We start from the raw sequence: 16,416 nt of genomic DNA on the forward strand, positions 1-16,416 counted from the left end.
TCTGTTGAGTAGTTCATGTGAGTCTTCTCACTGTACTTGTAGCTTGAAGGAACTAATGTCGGCACACTGGATTGTGTTATGTAGAATGCTAGCTATCTTTGTTACTCTTGCATGTATGATTTGGTAGAAATACACCCTAGGGTTGGGCACATTATTGTATGATTGGGTTGAAATAAAACCCACGGTTGGGCCGAATATTGTACGTTTGGGTTGAAATAAACCCTAGTGATGGGCCCATTATTGTATGTCCAGGTCGAAATAAACCCCCGGGTTAGGACCACTATTGCATGTTCGGGTTGAAACATACCCCAGGACTAGGCCCATGATTGTATGTTGGGTTGGAATATACCTCAGGGTTGGGCTCACTAATTAGTATGGTATGCATTGTTGTAGGGAACTCACTAAGCTTTGTGATTACGATTTTGTGGTTTGAACATTTCCAGGCACTTCCAGTTTCAAAATGAAGAGTCCAGCTTGATCGCGTTGCATCCCACGGAGATAAAGAGTCCAGCTTGATCGCGTTGCATCCCACAAATATTTATTTTGCATCGATTGTTTATGATTTTACTTTGATGTTTTGATAATATTTTTACTCAGATCGTCTTTTGAAATAACGAACGGATTGTTTTGATTTATTTAAGATGAAATTTTTACTCGGTATTTTTGGGACGTTACACACAAACTTATTTTCCAACATCTAATGTTATTTTGATAAGCATTTGTGAAATAACTAAAACACTTATGAGTTTTTTGGTATTTTGATAACTAATGAGAGTGTATGACTACCGAAATGAAAACAACACTTATAAAATAATAATGAAACATTCCTAAATTTTTATGATTTATTTGGCATTAAATCCACTTGTAAATTATAAAAAATGTAATCCATAGTACAACTACTATTAATAAATTGTTTAGTCAAAATAAAACTAAAATAAAAAGAAATATAGCGAGTTATATGTTATATTCAATATTATAAACATATATGATGGCCTTCTTTCTAGATGACACCAAGTAATTGAACTACTTATTTTTTTACATCACTTTAGAATCTTATATTTATTGGCACCTCATGGTTACAAATATTTTTCAATCAAAACGTTCAATTTATCGGATGTAGAAGAACTTTAAACTTATAAAGCTGTCAATTACGCTTGTAACATAACTTCGAAAAAAATTGAAATTTTTGATATTTTAAAATCGTGGCAAAAAGAGAAAATGTTCATTAATATAGAGTTTTAACCACAATGGTTACGTATCTACTAATGGTCCGAGATAATATTCTAGCTTCATAATGTTGTTTTTCTCATAGTTGCAACGTATTAAGTACAAGAAGATGTATGTTGGCATATGAATCAACGCAAATGTCTATGATGCTTAAAGACTATTATGATTCGATCGAAAGAACACACAATACCCATAAGAAGATTTAATTCACATGGAACATGAGATTTTGAAAGATTTTGAAAGAATGTACTAACAATAATGTTGAAGAAACCGGGGAAGACTTCATTGCCGACACCAAAGAAGGAAATCCAAACTACCAGATATGTAGTTTTGATGATATGATTATGTTTTATAACTTATCAAATGTTATAAAACAATTTGTATGTTTTTTATATTAAAGGAATACTAAAGCTTTTATATGGATATTATGAAATAAGACCACCGAAAAAAAAACTAAAATTAGATTGATTTTAAAGTTTAATATTCTTGCATGGTGTGGCAACCACGAAGACCATTGAACAGAACCGGTCTAGATAGAAACCATACATGAAAAGATTGTTCAAGACCCGACCACTAGGTATTGATGTAAGATTGATTTTGTTCATCACTATTTGATGATCTTAAATTGAAAATATTGGATAAAGTTTATAGCATGAGACATGAGATCTAACGTGCTCATCCTTGTTTAGCCTATTTTATATAAAGAGAAAAATGAGCCCCAAACATTTTCTTAATTCTTTATGGGGTTTTATGTGGAAAAGTATTATTATTTTAAAAAAAATTTAATAAAATCTTAAAAGTTTTTTTTTTTTTGAAGTCTTATTAATTAGATAAAATCACATAATCTGACATTTCTTGTTAAAATATAAAAAAAATAAAAAAATAAAAAAAACCAACGTTAAATAATCGAGACTTTTCTGTTAAAAAAAATTTAAAAGTTTATTAAAAAAATCTCAAAATAATGAAACTTTTCTATATAAAACTCTTCTCGGATGACTCAAAAGTTCATGGTAAAAATTCTTGGATGACTTTAGATACAAATTCACAATTACCATACAACATCAAAGTAGCAAAAGAAAATACAAGCACATCTCATATAATTCAAACAAGAATGACTTTAGATACAAATTCACAATCACATACTACAATAATGCAAATCAAAAACTCACTAACCCGAATTCATTCTTTTCTTTCCAGAAAAACAAAATTAAACATTGTCCGTGTCTTGAGAAGGTAATTCCATGGTCCAAATCGCAAGTCGAGTTGCAATTATAAGATCCGGAATTCTTCTCAACACATCTTGCTTAACCTCACCTTCCAATCCCTCCATTGCAAAATCATCATTTTGGCAAGACAAAAGATTATTGGTAGCGGTTTTCAACCACGTTCTAATGTTTCTATTATGAAACATAAAAACTTGCATTTTTTGTGCCTTTTGAGCCTCTGCTAATTCATCAACCTCCTTTAGGGTTTTCCGTAGGTCATCAACCACATTATCCATGTCATCTAAGCAACCCTTGATTGCAGCATGTTCATTGGCTCTTAGATTTCTATGGCGTACCCAATCAGTCATGTTTGCTTTAAGAATCAAGCTTTTTTGAAGCCCAAAATTGATGATTTTACGAATTGTGTTATTCGGATCAATCTCTTTTTCTTTCTTTAATTTTTCTATGGTTTTCTTGCATCCCTCTGGGTTGCTTGAATCGTTGCACATATCTGGGTTTATTGTTGCAATTGCAATGAGGTAAAACGCCGATAACGTTATTAAGAAAAAGGTGGTAGATTTTGACATATTTTGCTCTCTTCTTGGATTGTTTTTATCGAATTATTTGTGTTCTGACATTAAAATAATTTTGATATATTTTTATGTGTCTAGCTATTTTTCTTAAAGGGTTCATAAAGGCCTTTCATTTTTTGTGATAAATTAATTAATGATCGAGGTTAAAAGTATGTTTTTCATCAACAGTTTTTTATAGAAAAAGTCAACTTTATATCTGTACTTCATTTGATGTAACGTTTACTTTCAAGCTTTGGTTAACTTACTATCATACTATACGTTATTATATGTTCCTTGATCCATTCAAGTTCCATATGATACTTCTTTATACTTTGTGTTTTTTTTTTTTTTTTTTTTTTTTTTTTTAACATTTTGCATTTGGTAGTGTAATATTTACACAATTGTTGAGTTTGTATAAAACTAAACTTTTGACACGATAATCAAATGCCTTTTTCTCTCAATTCTCTCTCTTTGTTCATCAAAAATTCTACTATGTCTGAAACTGTAAAAAGTAAACGAGGGTAACAATTGCAATTGAACATAACAAATTAATTACAAGATTATATGATAGAAACAAAATGTGCAATTTTCAACACTCATTAACTCTAGTGTTGACTATGAGTTTGTAATTGAAGAATTAATGATTTATTTCAATTCTCCATCTCTTCAGCATCCTCAAAACGTTGATCATTAATTTGAAGCTGCAATAAGTTTTATACACATCAATTAAAAAGAGAAATTTGGAAACAACAGTACACAAAACCAGTGAAGTTTAACCTTAGATAAAGACAGAATGAGTGGAAAAAGATACCTGAAGCACACTATGAGCAAGATCATGATCTCCATTTGAATAACCAATGGTGAAAGGAATCTGTATGTCATTCCACTCTGAATCATCTCCATCTGGATATGGTAAGTGGCAAAAAATGAGATTTTATCACACTAAGAACAATGGAATTAACAGAATTAACAGAAGTGGAAGGAAAGAATTTAAACCAGTACCAATGTCGGCTTCTAACTGATCAGCATTAAAAATCCAGTTATGTTCTTCTTCTTGTTGCTCATCCTCTGAAGAAAGTAGAAGGATGCAGGTATTTTAATGGAAACATTAAGGGGATCGATCATAAAGGAAATGATAAAGAGATTTAGATCTCACCTTCAATGGGTTCAGGATTCAACTCTGCACATTCACAGAATATCCGAAAAAGAGTATCCACTATGAACCAAGAACATCAACAGGTTAGGTTAGCAAACTATTGTGGAATTTGGAAAACAAATGGGATGTGAAGAGTACATTGAGTAGGATCTGAAGGCACAAGTCTCATCTCTTTGATCTTCGACAAATCCAATGTCTCGTTTGATTCTGAATGGTAGCTTTCTGATTCATAGTCCTCATCTGTGTCAAGCTTGAGTAAATTGAAATTATATAGCATTGAAAAAGAAATAAGTCATTTGTAACCGGTTTACAAGAAGAATCTCAGATGAATCAACACAAGTTAAAAGCCAAAACCTAAACCCTAAAATAGAAATAAATTAGAACGATAGAGCGATAATACTTTAAGGAACAATACCTGAGTATAGATGCAAGGAGACTCGAATGCCTCAGGATCCCTAGACACCGCATGAAGTGACACCGATAAGAAATCAACCGCATAGCCTTTCGTCCTCTCTGTATCGCTCAACCACACCACTTTCCTGTAAATGAATCCGAAAAATAATCATCGGTGACCTACAGATGAGCATGTAAGATAGTGGAGATGGAAAGAACTGTGGATGTACTTGGTGGTTATGTAGAGAGTGCCGGAGGAGTAAGGAGGGCGGTTGCCGAGAACAATGGAGACATTTGGCTGTACGTGCATAAGCTCCTCCCCGTTGTCGGTGTCGAGAACAGGTGTACCGGCGCCACCATCGTCCGACCTCTCCGTGAACAGCCTTAACCCTGCCACCATGGTTTCCTCTCTTTTGTTTTCACAAACTTGGGTTCAAATTTTAGGGTTTAGCAAGGCCAAAAGAGCTATCTTTATTTTTATTTTTTTGAGAAAATTATAAAAATAGCTAAAAAAAAATTAATTACTTTGTAAAATTAACCAAAAAAAATATAACAATTATAAAAATAGCCACTGATTTCGCAGATGAGAAGATGAGAATGGTTCATCTGCGAATTTATCATTCAATTTGCGAAGATACAAGTACTTAAAGTACATTTGTGCTTTAAGCACTTGTACCTTCACAGATTGACCAGTCCATCTGCGATTTTGGGATTAGGAATGAGCATGGAACGGAATCGGTACCGACCCGTCTCGTTCCCGATTTTCCGAATACCGAATTTGATCAAAAGTTAATCCCGAGTACCGAACCGAATTAACATCACCGGTATCGGTACCGGGAATGGTACCAGTATTCGGTACTAGTACCGGTATCGGCGGTACCGATTCCTGAATTTCATGTATTTGGAGTACCAGGTACCGTCCTGTATTTTTAAATTAGGTACGGTTCGGTACCGGTTCCGATACGGTACCGGTACGGGATCGGGATTTGGGACAAACTGCTCATCCCTAGTTTCCATTTGCGATTTCCCTTAATTTTTTGTATAAAATCGTTTTTTTTTTTTCATTTTCACTTTTCAACTTACAGAAACTCTCTCTCTAGACAATTTTCTACAAAAGTTTATATATAATAAGGTTATTTCTAGTCATATATATATATATATATATATATATATATATATATATATATATATATATATATATATATATATATATATACATACCATAAAATTGCAGATCAAACGGAGAGGAAATCGCAGATGGACACTATCCATCTCTGATTTTAGCCCGATTCTTCCTTATATAAAAAATTTTAAAAAAAAAAAAAAAATCCATCTGCGAATGTACAAGTGGCTAAAGCATGTGCTTTAGCCACTTGTACATTCGCAGATGGGATGGGCGCAGATGGACCATTCTCATCTGTGATTTTGGTGGCTATATTTGCAACTTCAATTTTTTTTTTTTTTTTTTTTTTTTTTTTTTTTTTTTTGACTATTTTGTGTTTTTGGTTAAATTTGTAATTTTCTCTTATTTTTATCTTTATCTTTATCTTTACTATATTGTTAAGGATATCGTCAATTTCTTGAAAATTAAGAGGTATAAAATATATTACTTCATGTACAATAATATTAAGCATATAACCAATCTTATACGTATTACACTACACAGATCATATACGTACTATATTATTAAGGATATTGTCCATTTCTTGATAATCAAGAGGTACAACATATATTACCTCATGTACAATAATATTAAGCATATAACCAATCTTATATGTATTACACTACACGGATCATATACGTATTACACTACACAAACCTTACCCTAATCTCCTAAACACAGCCGCTATCAAACCAATTCTCATCGTCTCCACCAAAGATGCAGTGATTCCTCCTAATCGTTCGCTTGCTATTCCTCCTAATCTTCCATTGCCTTAGACGGTCGACACCGTCTCAGTCCTGCTTTTCCTTCACTACCACCAACGTCCCTGGATTTCCATTGTCGACCCACTGACAACTCATCGGCTTCTCCTTCTCCACGTCTCACCGTTGTCTTGCTCCTTAGGAACAGTATCTAACCCAAAATCCATCCACCGGTTATCCACCGCATCCTCTTTCTTCCAGCTCTTTCCATATAGTTCCTCCTACCGAATTCTTTTAACCAAATATCCTCAATCTCCTTTTCCTATTTTCAGTTCGCTTCAATCTCGTTATCGGTTTTGATTTTATGAACAAACACCTTCCATTTTTTTTAACCTCAGTCTATGTGTGATTGTTGTATCTAGGAAACTCGAGGAACTACTACATCTTTGTTTCCTGGGCTTGCAATCTGTTGGTATTTTTTTTTAGAAGCGATCAGAAAAGGTGATATTTTCTCATCAGTAGATTGAACCCACCTATGGTAAGTCTTTAACCGGGGAAGATGCCTACCCAATTATTATCCTCTAATTCTGCCATACAATTTATGTGACAAGAATCATTAAGAAATTAACATTAAAAAAATAAAAATAAAATAAATTAGCAATTTAACACTTGTAACATATGAATTTGAGAGTGTATAATTGGCCAAAATGATCTCTACAAATCTAATCAAAATCATTTATACAAGTTAACCAAAACATTGGTTGCAAACTATCCAATAGGTACAAAAATTCACAGCTATTTAATCTAACACACACAATGTAAACATATTTTTTATACAAAAAAATATATGCTATTACAGTACTGATTATACACTTATTGTACAAATTTGATTATACACTTATTGTACAAAAAATTGAACACTCGACGGAAAACGTGTGTAATTGTTGTTCACCTTCTTCCTGTCACAGTCAAAACCACACTGATTTCTTTCCCTTACAGTACTCCATCTGCATCTGATCACTCGAACAAGAGAAAGAAATACACTCAAAATAGATCATAGTGTACTCCATATCTATCAAGAGATGGATTTCTTTTATATATTTAACTAAAAAATTAAATCAAATGAAGCATACCCAACCAAAGAAAAGATCATCACCATTGTTCTTCCTTCTCTTTTCATCATCATTCTTCCCCATTCATTTGTCAAATAAGCAACCCAAACAACCATGATTTCTATTCAAACAATCAAACTCAAAAACCCAGATAAACCTATTTGATTAAACTTCATTGATTTATAGTAAATCAATCAAAATAAGAATAAGAAGAAAGAAACCTGTGCTTATCTAGCCAACAACAATCCTTTGTTCCTTCTTCTTGCCCATTGATTTCACAACCTCCATCGAACCACCTCCTTCCTACTCCCTGTTCGCAGTGGGCATCCACCATCGATATACCCCTATTGTTGCATTTCATTCATTCTTCCCTTATTTTGATCGAGTTATTTTTCGTTTTCCTTTCTTTTAGTCGAAATCAATAAACAAAACACTAACCTGAAGTCGCTAATATCCTCCTATTCGCACCTCACGACTGGAGTAGAAGAGGAACGACTTCGCTGCTTTGTCTCTTGCTCTTTTCTTTGGTGCAACCAAGCTTCAGAGGTTCTCCATCCTTACTTGACTTCTGCGACTACAAGACGCGTGAACGGAGAAGGAGTCCTCAGAGATCGCCATCTCCACCTCCTCGTGCGCGCTTCTCCTTTCGTTCTTCAGTAAAGTCGAACCTCCAAAGACGTACCTTCTCGCGGTCAATTGATGAAGTCACGCCTGCGAGCCCTCATGTTTTCACCTCTCACTGTGTCCGTTCGTTCCCGTTTTTTCTCCCTTATCCCTTTGAAGACGACGCCTATTTTTGTTGTTGGAGCCTTTTTGATCGACTTTCCTTGGTTATTTTAAGTAAAACAGATCAAAATATTCAAACATTAATCCCATTTGAACCATTTTGATCTCTCCTTTTTATTTATTTTAACCAAAAAATCCTATTTTGGTTAATAAAATTACCAAACAGCCTCCAATAGTTTGATTCGTTACAAAACAGTCCCGAGAATACTTCGAAGTTCAAGAATGGTGGATTTTTGGTTCACACGACAAGTGTCTCAAAAGAAAACGAATTCAAACCAATGAACTCACGTTTCAAGGGTGAGTGCTGATGATCCATTTTTAATATTTTAATTATTTCCGCAGGGGGGTGGGGGGAATAGATGTGCCTATATACATTGTTTATACAAACAAATTATATTTTTATGCAAAAATACAATAAATATAGTTTATATAAATGTTATTTAACAATGTAACATACTGTTACAAATAAACTAGTGTAAACTTTTCGTATACATATAATGGAGTTTTATCGTAAAATATCTAGTCCACACGAAAAATGTTACATGATACAAAAATTTATGATTTTTATGTGACATGGTAAATTATAACAAGCACATTACAAAACTTTGTAGTATTTCAAGGATTCAAGCTATTACTATTCATGTATATTTATATGTTTAAATGCATAAAGTGTATACATGTACATATGTTCATTGCTTTGAAACATACATCTTTATGAAAGCGAGTACATTACACTTTTACATATATGTCAAACATACTCGGCTTTTATGAACTTTATACTATGAAATTCATTATGCCTAGTAACTTAACTACGATTTAGTTAGAGCTGAGAGTTATTCACAAACCTTTTAGTTAAGGGATTTTTAGTGAGACATTATTCAATAGCTGAGTTTAAATACTTAGCATACCCACACTAGTGTAACCGTTAATCTTCGGAGTGAGATACATATGTATAGATTTATATGGGGTTGACATCCCCACCTGCGGTTGCTAGCTACAAACCTCGACCGATCAATTGAAGCGGGTGTAGGTGTCTAAAATTGTTACTACAACATCCAATGAAGCGTTTTAAGGGGTACATTTAGTAATATAGCTTGGTTATAGGACTCACTATAAATATTAATCAGAATACCTCTCTTTTCCTCACTAATTCATGGTATCAGTTGCCTTCTAAACTATTTTAAGCATGAAATTACTTATGTAACAGTACAGTTTGGTTTTCAAGTATATTCAAAGATTTCTTACAAACACAGTTTTTAAGTATGGATTTACTTATACAAAGATACATATTGGCTTTTAAAGACTTATTGCAAGCGTTGTTTTAACTATTGTTATACATACATGGAAAATACTTTTTAGACTTTTAAAAGTATTACTGCTATTAGCAGAAAACCGGTAACTCTCACCAACCTTGTGTTGACCCTGTAAACTACATGTATTTTCAGGAAATCCTTAAACAGAGGTTCAAGACAGATTGGATTACAAGTGACCTAGTTTACTTGCTATTGTATTATATGACTATATGTTAAGGTAATTCATGTATTATTTATTATTTGTAAAAAAAATTGTATCCAAACATCAAGATGGAACACGAATTCTATATTGTTTATTGTTGCGCTTGTGCTATATATTTAGTTTACCTGTGATCCATGAACTTAGTCGCACGTGCCGATGTGTTCCGCCTCCTCGCCCAGGGGTGTGACAACATATAAGTCAAAGTGTGCCACTACTAGATCTTGATATGCCACCAAGTAACTTGATATGCCACCAAGTGACTTGATATGCCACGAAGTGACTTGATATGCCACTAATTGACATGATATGCCATCGAGTGACAGGATATGTCACCAAGTGACAAGATATGCCATTCATGAGGTAGGTGCGCCATTGTGGAGGGGATATGCCAACTTGGAGTCTAGATATGCCAATTTGGAAGAGGATGCGCCAAACTTGGAAAGGATGTGGCATCCCTTGATCAATATGCACCATCCACATGTGTGATGCGTCATCTTGATGCAAGGATGTGCCACTTGGTTCCTTGATATGCTAAGGTATCCCTTGATGAGCCATATACTATGAAGTCCCCTATGAGGCTCGAGACTGTCAAAGGAAACTCAAAAGTTGGAGATACTAAAGGTTTATTTTTTGTTGCGCCACCATGCTGGTTGATATTCCATGGTGATTTTGATGTGCCACTTTTGCATCATGATGTGCCACTATGGACCATGATGCTTCATCATATGTGTTGTTGATGCTCATGCAATGATGAATGTTCTAGAAGATGGTTCATGGCAGATTGTGATTGGTTGATACCTTTCATGGGCTTATGGGCCAATGGGCTTGGCCCATTAGGTTTTTAGGTATGATCCCTCAAGTATAAATAGGAATGCATGCTAAGTCATTTTGTATCTTGTATTCTAGAGTGTTAAGAATATCTCTATGAAAATTGCACTTGTAACCTCTGTTTGAGAGCTCTTAAATATAGATTACTTCCCTCCTACCAGTAGACGTAGGTCACCTTGATTGAACTATGTAAATATTGTCTCTTGTGTGCTTTTAGTTTTTCTTGTTATCCACTTTACTTTCTAACAAGTGGTATCAGATTTGCAGTTTGTGTTTCTGCAGATTGAAGATGGCATCTCACAAGTTTGATTTGGAGAAGTTTAATGGTTCAAATGACTTCACATTGTGGAGGTGAAGATGAGGGCTCTTCTGGTTCAACACTGATGTACAACAACACTGGAAGGAGAGGAAAAACTTCCAAAGGACATGGCGGCTAATAAGAAGGTAGACATTTTGACAAAGGCACATAGTGCTATTTTGTTGAATTTGATAGATGAAGTACTGATGGAGGTCGTTGATCAAATAACTGCTTATGGGTTACTTATGGTTATGAGAGAAACTTTGTGACAAGTACCATAAAAACTCTCTGATGAACAAGTTGTATCAAAAGAAAAGGTTGTACACTCTCAGAATGTCTAAAAGTACCCAACTAAAAGATCATTTTGATAACATCAATCACATCATCTTGGATCTACAAGGAGTTGATGTGAAGATTGAAGATGAAGATCATGCGCTCATTCTCTTATTTTCTATTATGAAATCTTATGAGAATTTCGTTGATACCATGCTTTATGTTAGGAAAACGATCACTGTGAATGATGTGAAGGACTCCCTGATGTCCATAAACTAAAAAAGAAAAGTTTCAGTTGGAGAGGAGATATCTAGTTCTGGTTTGTTCGCAAGGAGAGGAAGGAGGGAAGAGAGGAAAGGGGGGAAACAGATGGAGACCACGTTCAAAATCAGGTCTAAAGGTTCATTAAATGTGAAATGTTATAATTGTAAGAAGAGGGGGCACTTTAAGTGAAATTGTCCACAACTAAAGAGTGGGAAGCTCTAGGGTTGTAAACGAACTGAACGTTCGACGAACCGTTCGTGAACTGTTCGGCGGGAAGTTCGTTTATGTTTGTTTATTTAATAAATGAACAAACATGAACAAAAATTATCGTTCGTTTAGTTAAATAAACGAACATGAACAATGGTCTCGTTCATTCATTTATGTTCGTGAACGTTCGTTTATTATGTTTGTTTACGTTCGTTTATGTTCATTCATTTAAGTTTATTTATATTCATCTATATTCAATTATTTTTTATTATATTGCTATATTATATGTTCTTTTATGTTCATATATGTTCAATTGTGTTTTTTTTTATCTTTGTTCATTTATGTTTGTTCGTTTATGTTCGTTTAGCATGTTCACGAACATAAATGAACGAACATGAACAAAGTAATTTGTTAAACGAACTAACATGAACAAGAAAATCTTGTTCATTTATCTGTTTGTGTTCGTTTGTTGTTCGGCTAACTTAAACGAACGAACATGAACAAGACCTTGTTCGTGTTCGTTCGGTTCGTTTACAGCCCTAGGAAGCTCAAGAGTGAATCAAGCAACAATAACATTACTGATGTGGTTTAGGAAAGTTCTGATGAAGGGGATGACGGTGATGTACTTACTGTTAGTACATATAGTTTTGCAGATGCTTGGGTCTTGGATTATGGAGTATCCTATCACATGTCATATAATCATGACTGGTTCGACTCCTTTAAAGAGTGAGATGACACAGTCAAGATGGGTGATGATTGGGTGACCAATATAAAGGGTAGTGTCATGGTGCAGATCACTATGCACGATGGAATGGTCAAGAACTTAGATTGTTGGTACATTCCAGAACTTCAGAAGAATTTAATTTCTCTTGCCACATTGGCTACGAATGGGATGAGGTACATTGGTTAAGGTGACTGGGTCAAAGTCACCAAAGTTTCTCTTGTTATAATGAAAAGGAATATAAATCGTGGAGGGAATTTCATCCTAGAAGGCAATATAGTTATGGGAATAGTGGTTATCTCTCAATCCTTGAATGAAGGCAATGACAAGATAGAGTTGTGACATCGAAGGTTGGGGCACATGAGTGAGAAGGGAATGTCAATTCTAAGTAAACATGGACTGCTTGGTGGAGAGGCTAGTAGAAAGATAAAGTTTTATGAAGCTTGTTTCAATGGAAAGCATCGCAAAGTGAAGTTTGGTACCGATCAATACACAAGCAAGGAAATCCTATAATATGCTCACTCAAATATGTGGGATCATACACCAGTAAAGTCTCAAGGAGGATGCTCATACTTTGTGACATTGATTCATGACTATTCAAGGAAGGTTTAGTTGTAGTTTCTAAAGACCAAAGATGAGGTTTTTGGGAAGTTCAAGGATTAGAAGACTATGGTTGAGAAAAGGACTGGAAAACAGGTCAAGACTCAGAGGACTGATAATGGCTAAGAGTTTTGTAATGCTCCATTTGATAATTTATGCAAGGCAGAAGGTACAGTGAGGCATCACATTGTACGGCACACACAATAGCAAAATGGAGTGGCAGAATAGATTAACCAAACACTGATGCAGTGTGCTAGGTTCATGCGGATATTTGCAAACTTATCCAACCAATTTTGGGCAGAAGCAGTTAACACTGCATGCTATCTGTTGAAAAGATCACCATGAAATGCTATATACTTGAAGACCCCTCAAGATATATGCTCAGAGGAATCCCCTGACTATTCTGGAATACCTATTTTTGGATGCCCCACATATGCTCATGTGAATGATGGTAAACTTGTACCAAGGGAAATGAAGTGCATGTTTCTAGGATATGCAACAGGAGTAAAATGTTACCAAATGTGGTGTATAGAAGAAGGAAGAACTCCTAAATTTATCATGAGTATAGATGTAACCTTTCATGAATTTTCCATGGGTAACCAGGGAGGAGGTGATAGAAGTCAAGAAGGGAAGAAATATCAAGGTGCTAACAAGAAGGTGGAGTTTACATCTCAAACTCCAGACGAAGTTGTGATAAGTGATGAAGAGCAACACGATAGTGAAAAAACAGGACAAGATGAAGCTCAAGAGCAACCTATAGGATCTTCGTCTAGTGGTGATGATGCAAGGAAGGATGATGGGTCTGAATTTATAGCAAGGAGAAGATCGAAGAGGGTTATATGACAACCTGATAGATATGTAGGATGTGTTAATTTTGGTGATCTTGACTTAATTGCTTTTGCTTTAGAAACTGGAGAGGACATTGATACTGATGAGCCTCAATCGTATAAAGAGGGGGAGACAAGTAAAGAATAAACAAATAGGTTGATGGACATGAATGGATAAATGCAATCATTGGAGAAGAATAAAACATAGGATCCAGTTCCATTACCAGGAGCAAAACAGTGGGACGTAAATGGATCTTTAAAAAGAAGGAAGGGATACCAAGAATTGAACTAGCTAGGTTCAAGGAAAGGTTGGTGGTGAAAGGGATTTCTATAAAGAAGGAATTGTTTATCACGAGGTGTTCTCAACGGTCGTGAAGCACAAGAAAATGTGGGTTCTTTTGGCCATGGTGAGTGCATTTGATCTGGAGCTGGAACAACTTGATGTGAAAACTACATTTCTTCATGGGAACTTAGAAGAGAAGATTTATATGTCCCTACCAGAAGGGTTCCTTGATTCTAAAAAGGATCATGTATGTTTGTTCAAGAAATCTTTGTATGGTTTGAAGCAGTCTCCAAGACAATGGTACAAGAGATTTGATTGATTCATGATCTCGTATGGCTACACTCAGAACCAATTTGACAATTATGTTTACTAAAAGGAATTCTCACCAAATTCCTACATATATCTATCCTATATGTTGATGACATGCTCATCGCATCCAAGGACATAGCTAAAATAAATGAATTGAAGGCGAACCTGAAGAATGCGTTTGAAATGACAGATTTGGGATAAGCAAATAAGATACTTGGAATATAGTTTCAATGGGACAAAAGAGCAGGGTAGTTGTGTATTTCTCAACAAAATTACATTGAGAAATTTTTGCAGTCTTTCAATTGTGATCAGTCCAAACCAGGTGGAACTCCTTTGGCGGCTTACTTCAAACTTGGTCTAGATACCATACCCACAACTAATAAAGAAAGGAAATACATGATCAGGGTTCCTTAATCTAGTGTTTTTGGAAGTATTATGTATGTAATGGTCTATAGTAGACCTGATTTGGCTTATTCAGTTGGTGTGGCAAACAAGTTTATGAGCAATCCAAGGAAGACTCATTGTGAAGTTGTCAAGTGGATCATGTGATACTTGAAGGGGACGATGGATGTTTGCTTTGTGTATGAAGCCAATACGAAAGTGACTTGGTCTAATATGCATAATCTGATCATGGTGGTGATTTTTTGAAGCATAGGTCACAGATGTGTTGTATTTTCACTTTGTTTGGATGTGCCATAAGTTGGAAGTCAATGTTAAAATATACCGTTGTGTTGTCTACAACTGAATCCTACATGTCTACGATAGAAGTAATAAAGGAGGAGATATGGTTACATGAGCTTATTCGGATTCTTGGTCTAAAGGTGTAGAAGCCTGCATTGTACTGTGACAATAAGAGCTCATTGAATCTTGCAAAGAATCCTATGTATCATGAAAAGATGAAGCACATTGATGTCAGATTGAATTTCATTCATGAAATTCTGGAAACAGAAACATTATCAATATTAAAGATTGATACCAATGTGAATCTATCAGACAAGTTAACAAAGTCGTTGCCCATGGAGAAGTTCAATCTTTGCATGGACTTGGTTGATGTTCGTAGGAGGTAAGCCCATTTGAAGCTTGATGGTAGGAAGGGCGAGGAATTTCTTATTTAAGGTGGAGTTCAGATGATGCTCAAGTTAAGGTGGAGATTGTTAAATGTGACTTGATCATTTAGAGCATTCGTATGGAGCACTTGAGTTTAATGGAACACTTGGAACTTAATGGAGCACTTGGGGTTCATGGAGCATGTGAAAATGGAACAGATCATCTGAGAAAGGGATGGATCTCTTGATAAAGGAATTGGTCTTCTAAAAAGGGTTATGGAGCATCTGGAAGTGGAATGGAGCATCTTGGTGTATGGACGTGCCATTTGTGATCATGATGTGACATCTTATGCTTAGATGTGCCACTTAGAAGTCAATGTGTGCCACTACTGGCTCTTGATATGCCACCAAGTGACTTGATATGCCACGAAGTGACTTGGTATGCTAGAAAGTGACTTGATATGCCATTAGTTAACAGGATATGCCAACAAGTGACATGATATGCCACTAAGTGAAAGGATATGCCATTCTTAAGGTAGATGTGCCATTGTGGAGAGGATGTGCCAAGTTGGAGTTTAGATATGCAGACTTGGAAGAGGATGCACCAACCTTGGAGAGGATGTGCCATCCCTTGATCAATATGCGCCATCCACATGCCTGATGGGTCATCTTGATGCAATGATGTGCGACTTGGTTCCTTGATATGCCAAGGTATCCCTTGATGAGCCGTATACTATGAAGTCCCCTATAATGCTCAAGATTATTAAAGGAATCTTAGAAGTTGAAGATAATCAAGGATTATTGCTTGATGTGCCACCATGATGATTGATACGCCATGGTGATCTTGATGTTCCACTCTTGCATCATGATATGCCATTATGGATAATGATGCTCCATCATGTGTGTTGTTGATGCTCATGCAATGATGAAT

The 16,416-nt window shown here is 35.3% G+C and overlaps 2 protein-coding genes and 1 long non-coding RNA gene across 7 annotated transcripts; all 3 read right to left on the minus strand.

Moving 5' to 3' along the window:
- Positions 1–2,434: 2,434 nt before the first annotated feature.
- On the minus strand, positions 2,435–3,019 carry LOC145016344 (21 kDa protein-like). Its single transcript, XM_078974691.1, has one exon. The coding sequence runs from the start codon at positions 3,017–3,019 to the stop codon at positions 2,435–2,437; it is 585 nt and encodes a 194-aa protein (XP_078830817.1).
- Positions 3,020–3,396: 377 nt separating this feature from the next.
- LOC145017122 (chloride conductance regulatory protein ICln-like) lies at positions 3,397–5,003 on the minus strand. Its single transcript, XM_078975197.1, has 7 exons — positions 4,784–5,003; positions 4,576–4,699; positions 4,299–4,410; positions 4,161–4,220; positions 4,007–4,072; positions 3,816–3,907; positions 3,397–3,705 (listed from the first exon to the last, which is right to left on the minus strand). Exons 1-7 carry the CDS (start codon positions 4,951–4,953, stop codon positions 3,655–3,657), a joined length of 675 nt encoding a protein of 224 aa, XP_078831323.1. The 5' UTR covers positions 4,954–5,003; the 3' UTR covers positions 3,397–3,654.
- A 2,211-nt stretch (positions 5,004–7,214) lies between these two features.
- LOC145018849 (uncharacterized) lies at positions 7,215–8,636 on the minus strand. Of its 5 annotated transcripts, none has more exons than XR_013667211.1 (3): positions 7,967–8,387; positions 7,550–7,894; positions 7,215–7,429 (listed from the first exon to the last, which is right to left on the minus strand). It is a non-coding gene; the product is annotated as an uncharacterized LOC145018849 (long non-coding RNA). The 5 variants fall into 5 exon arrangements; XR_013667209.1 differs by having other exon boundaries at positions 7,550–7,872; positions 7,967–8,384; XR_013667208.1 differs by having other exon boundaries at positions 7,550–7,666; positions 7,750–8,377.
- Between the last annotated feature and the right edge of the window lie 7,780 nt (positions 8,637–16,416).

The sequence above is a fragment of the Lactuca saligna genome, chromosome 9 (assembly GCF_052625555.1).
Source record: "Lactuca saligna cultivar CGN05327 chromosome 9, ASM5262555v1, whole genome shotgun sequence".
Taxonomy (NCBI): Eukaryota; Viridiplantae; Streptophyta; class Magnoliopsida; order Asterales; family Asteraceae; genus Lactuca; species Lactuca saligna.

Bases quoted from the DNA above. Each gene is read 5' to 3' on its own strand.
- LOC145016344 (XM_078974691.1), bottom strand. From the start codon at position 3,019: ATGTCAAAATCTACCACCTTTTTCTTAATAACGTTATCGGCGTTTTAC.
- LOC145017122 (XM_078975197.1), bottom strand. From the start codon at position 4,953: ATGGTGGCAGGGTTAAGGCTGTTCACGGAGAGGTCGGACGATGGTGGC. The intron at 4,411-4,575 runs GTATTGTTCCTT...AATTTACTCAAG, and splicing joins CTCCTTGCATCTATACTCAG to CTTGACACAGATGAGGACTA. The intron at 4,073-4,160 runs GTGAGATCTAAA...TACTTTCTTCAG, and splicing joins GAATCCTGAACCCATTGAAG to AGGATGAGCAACAAGAAGAA.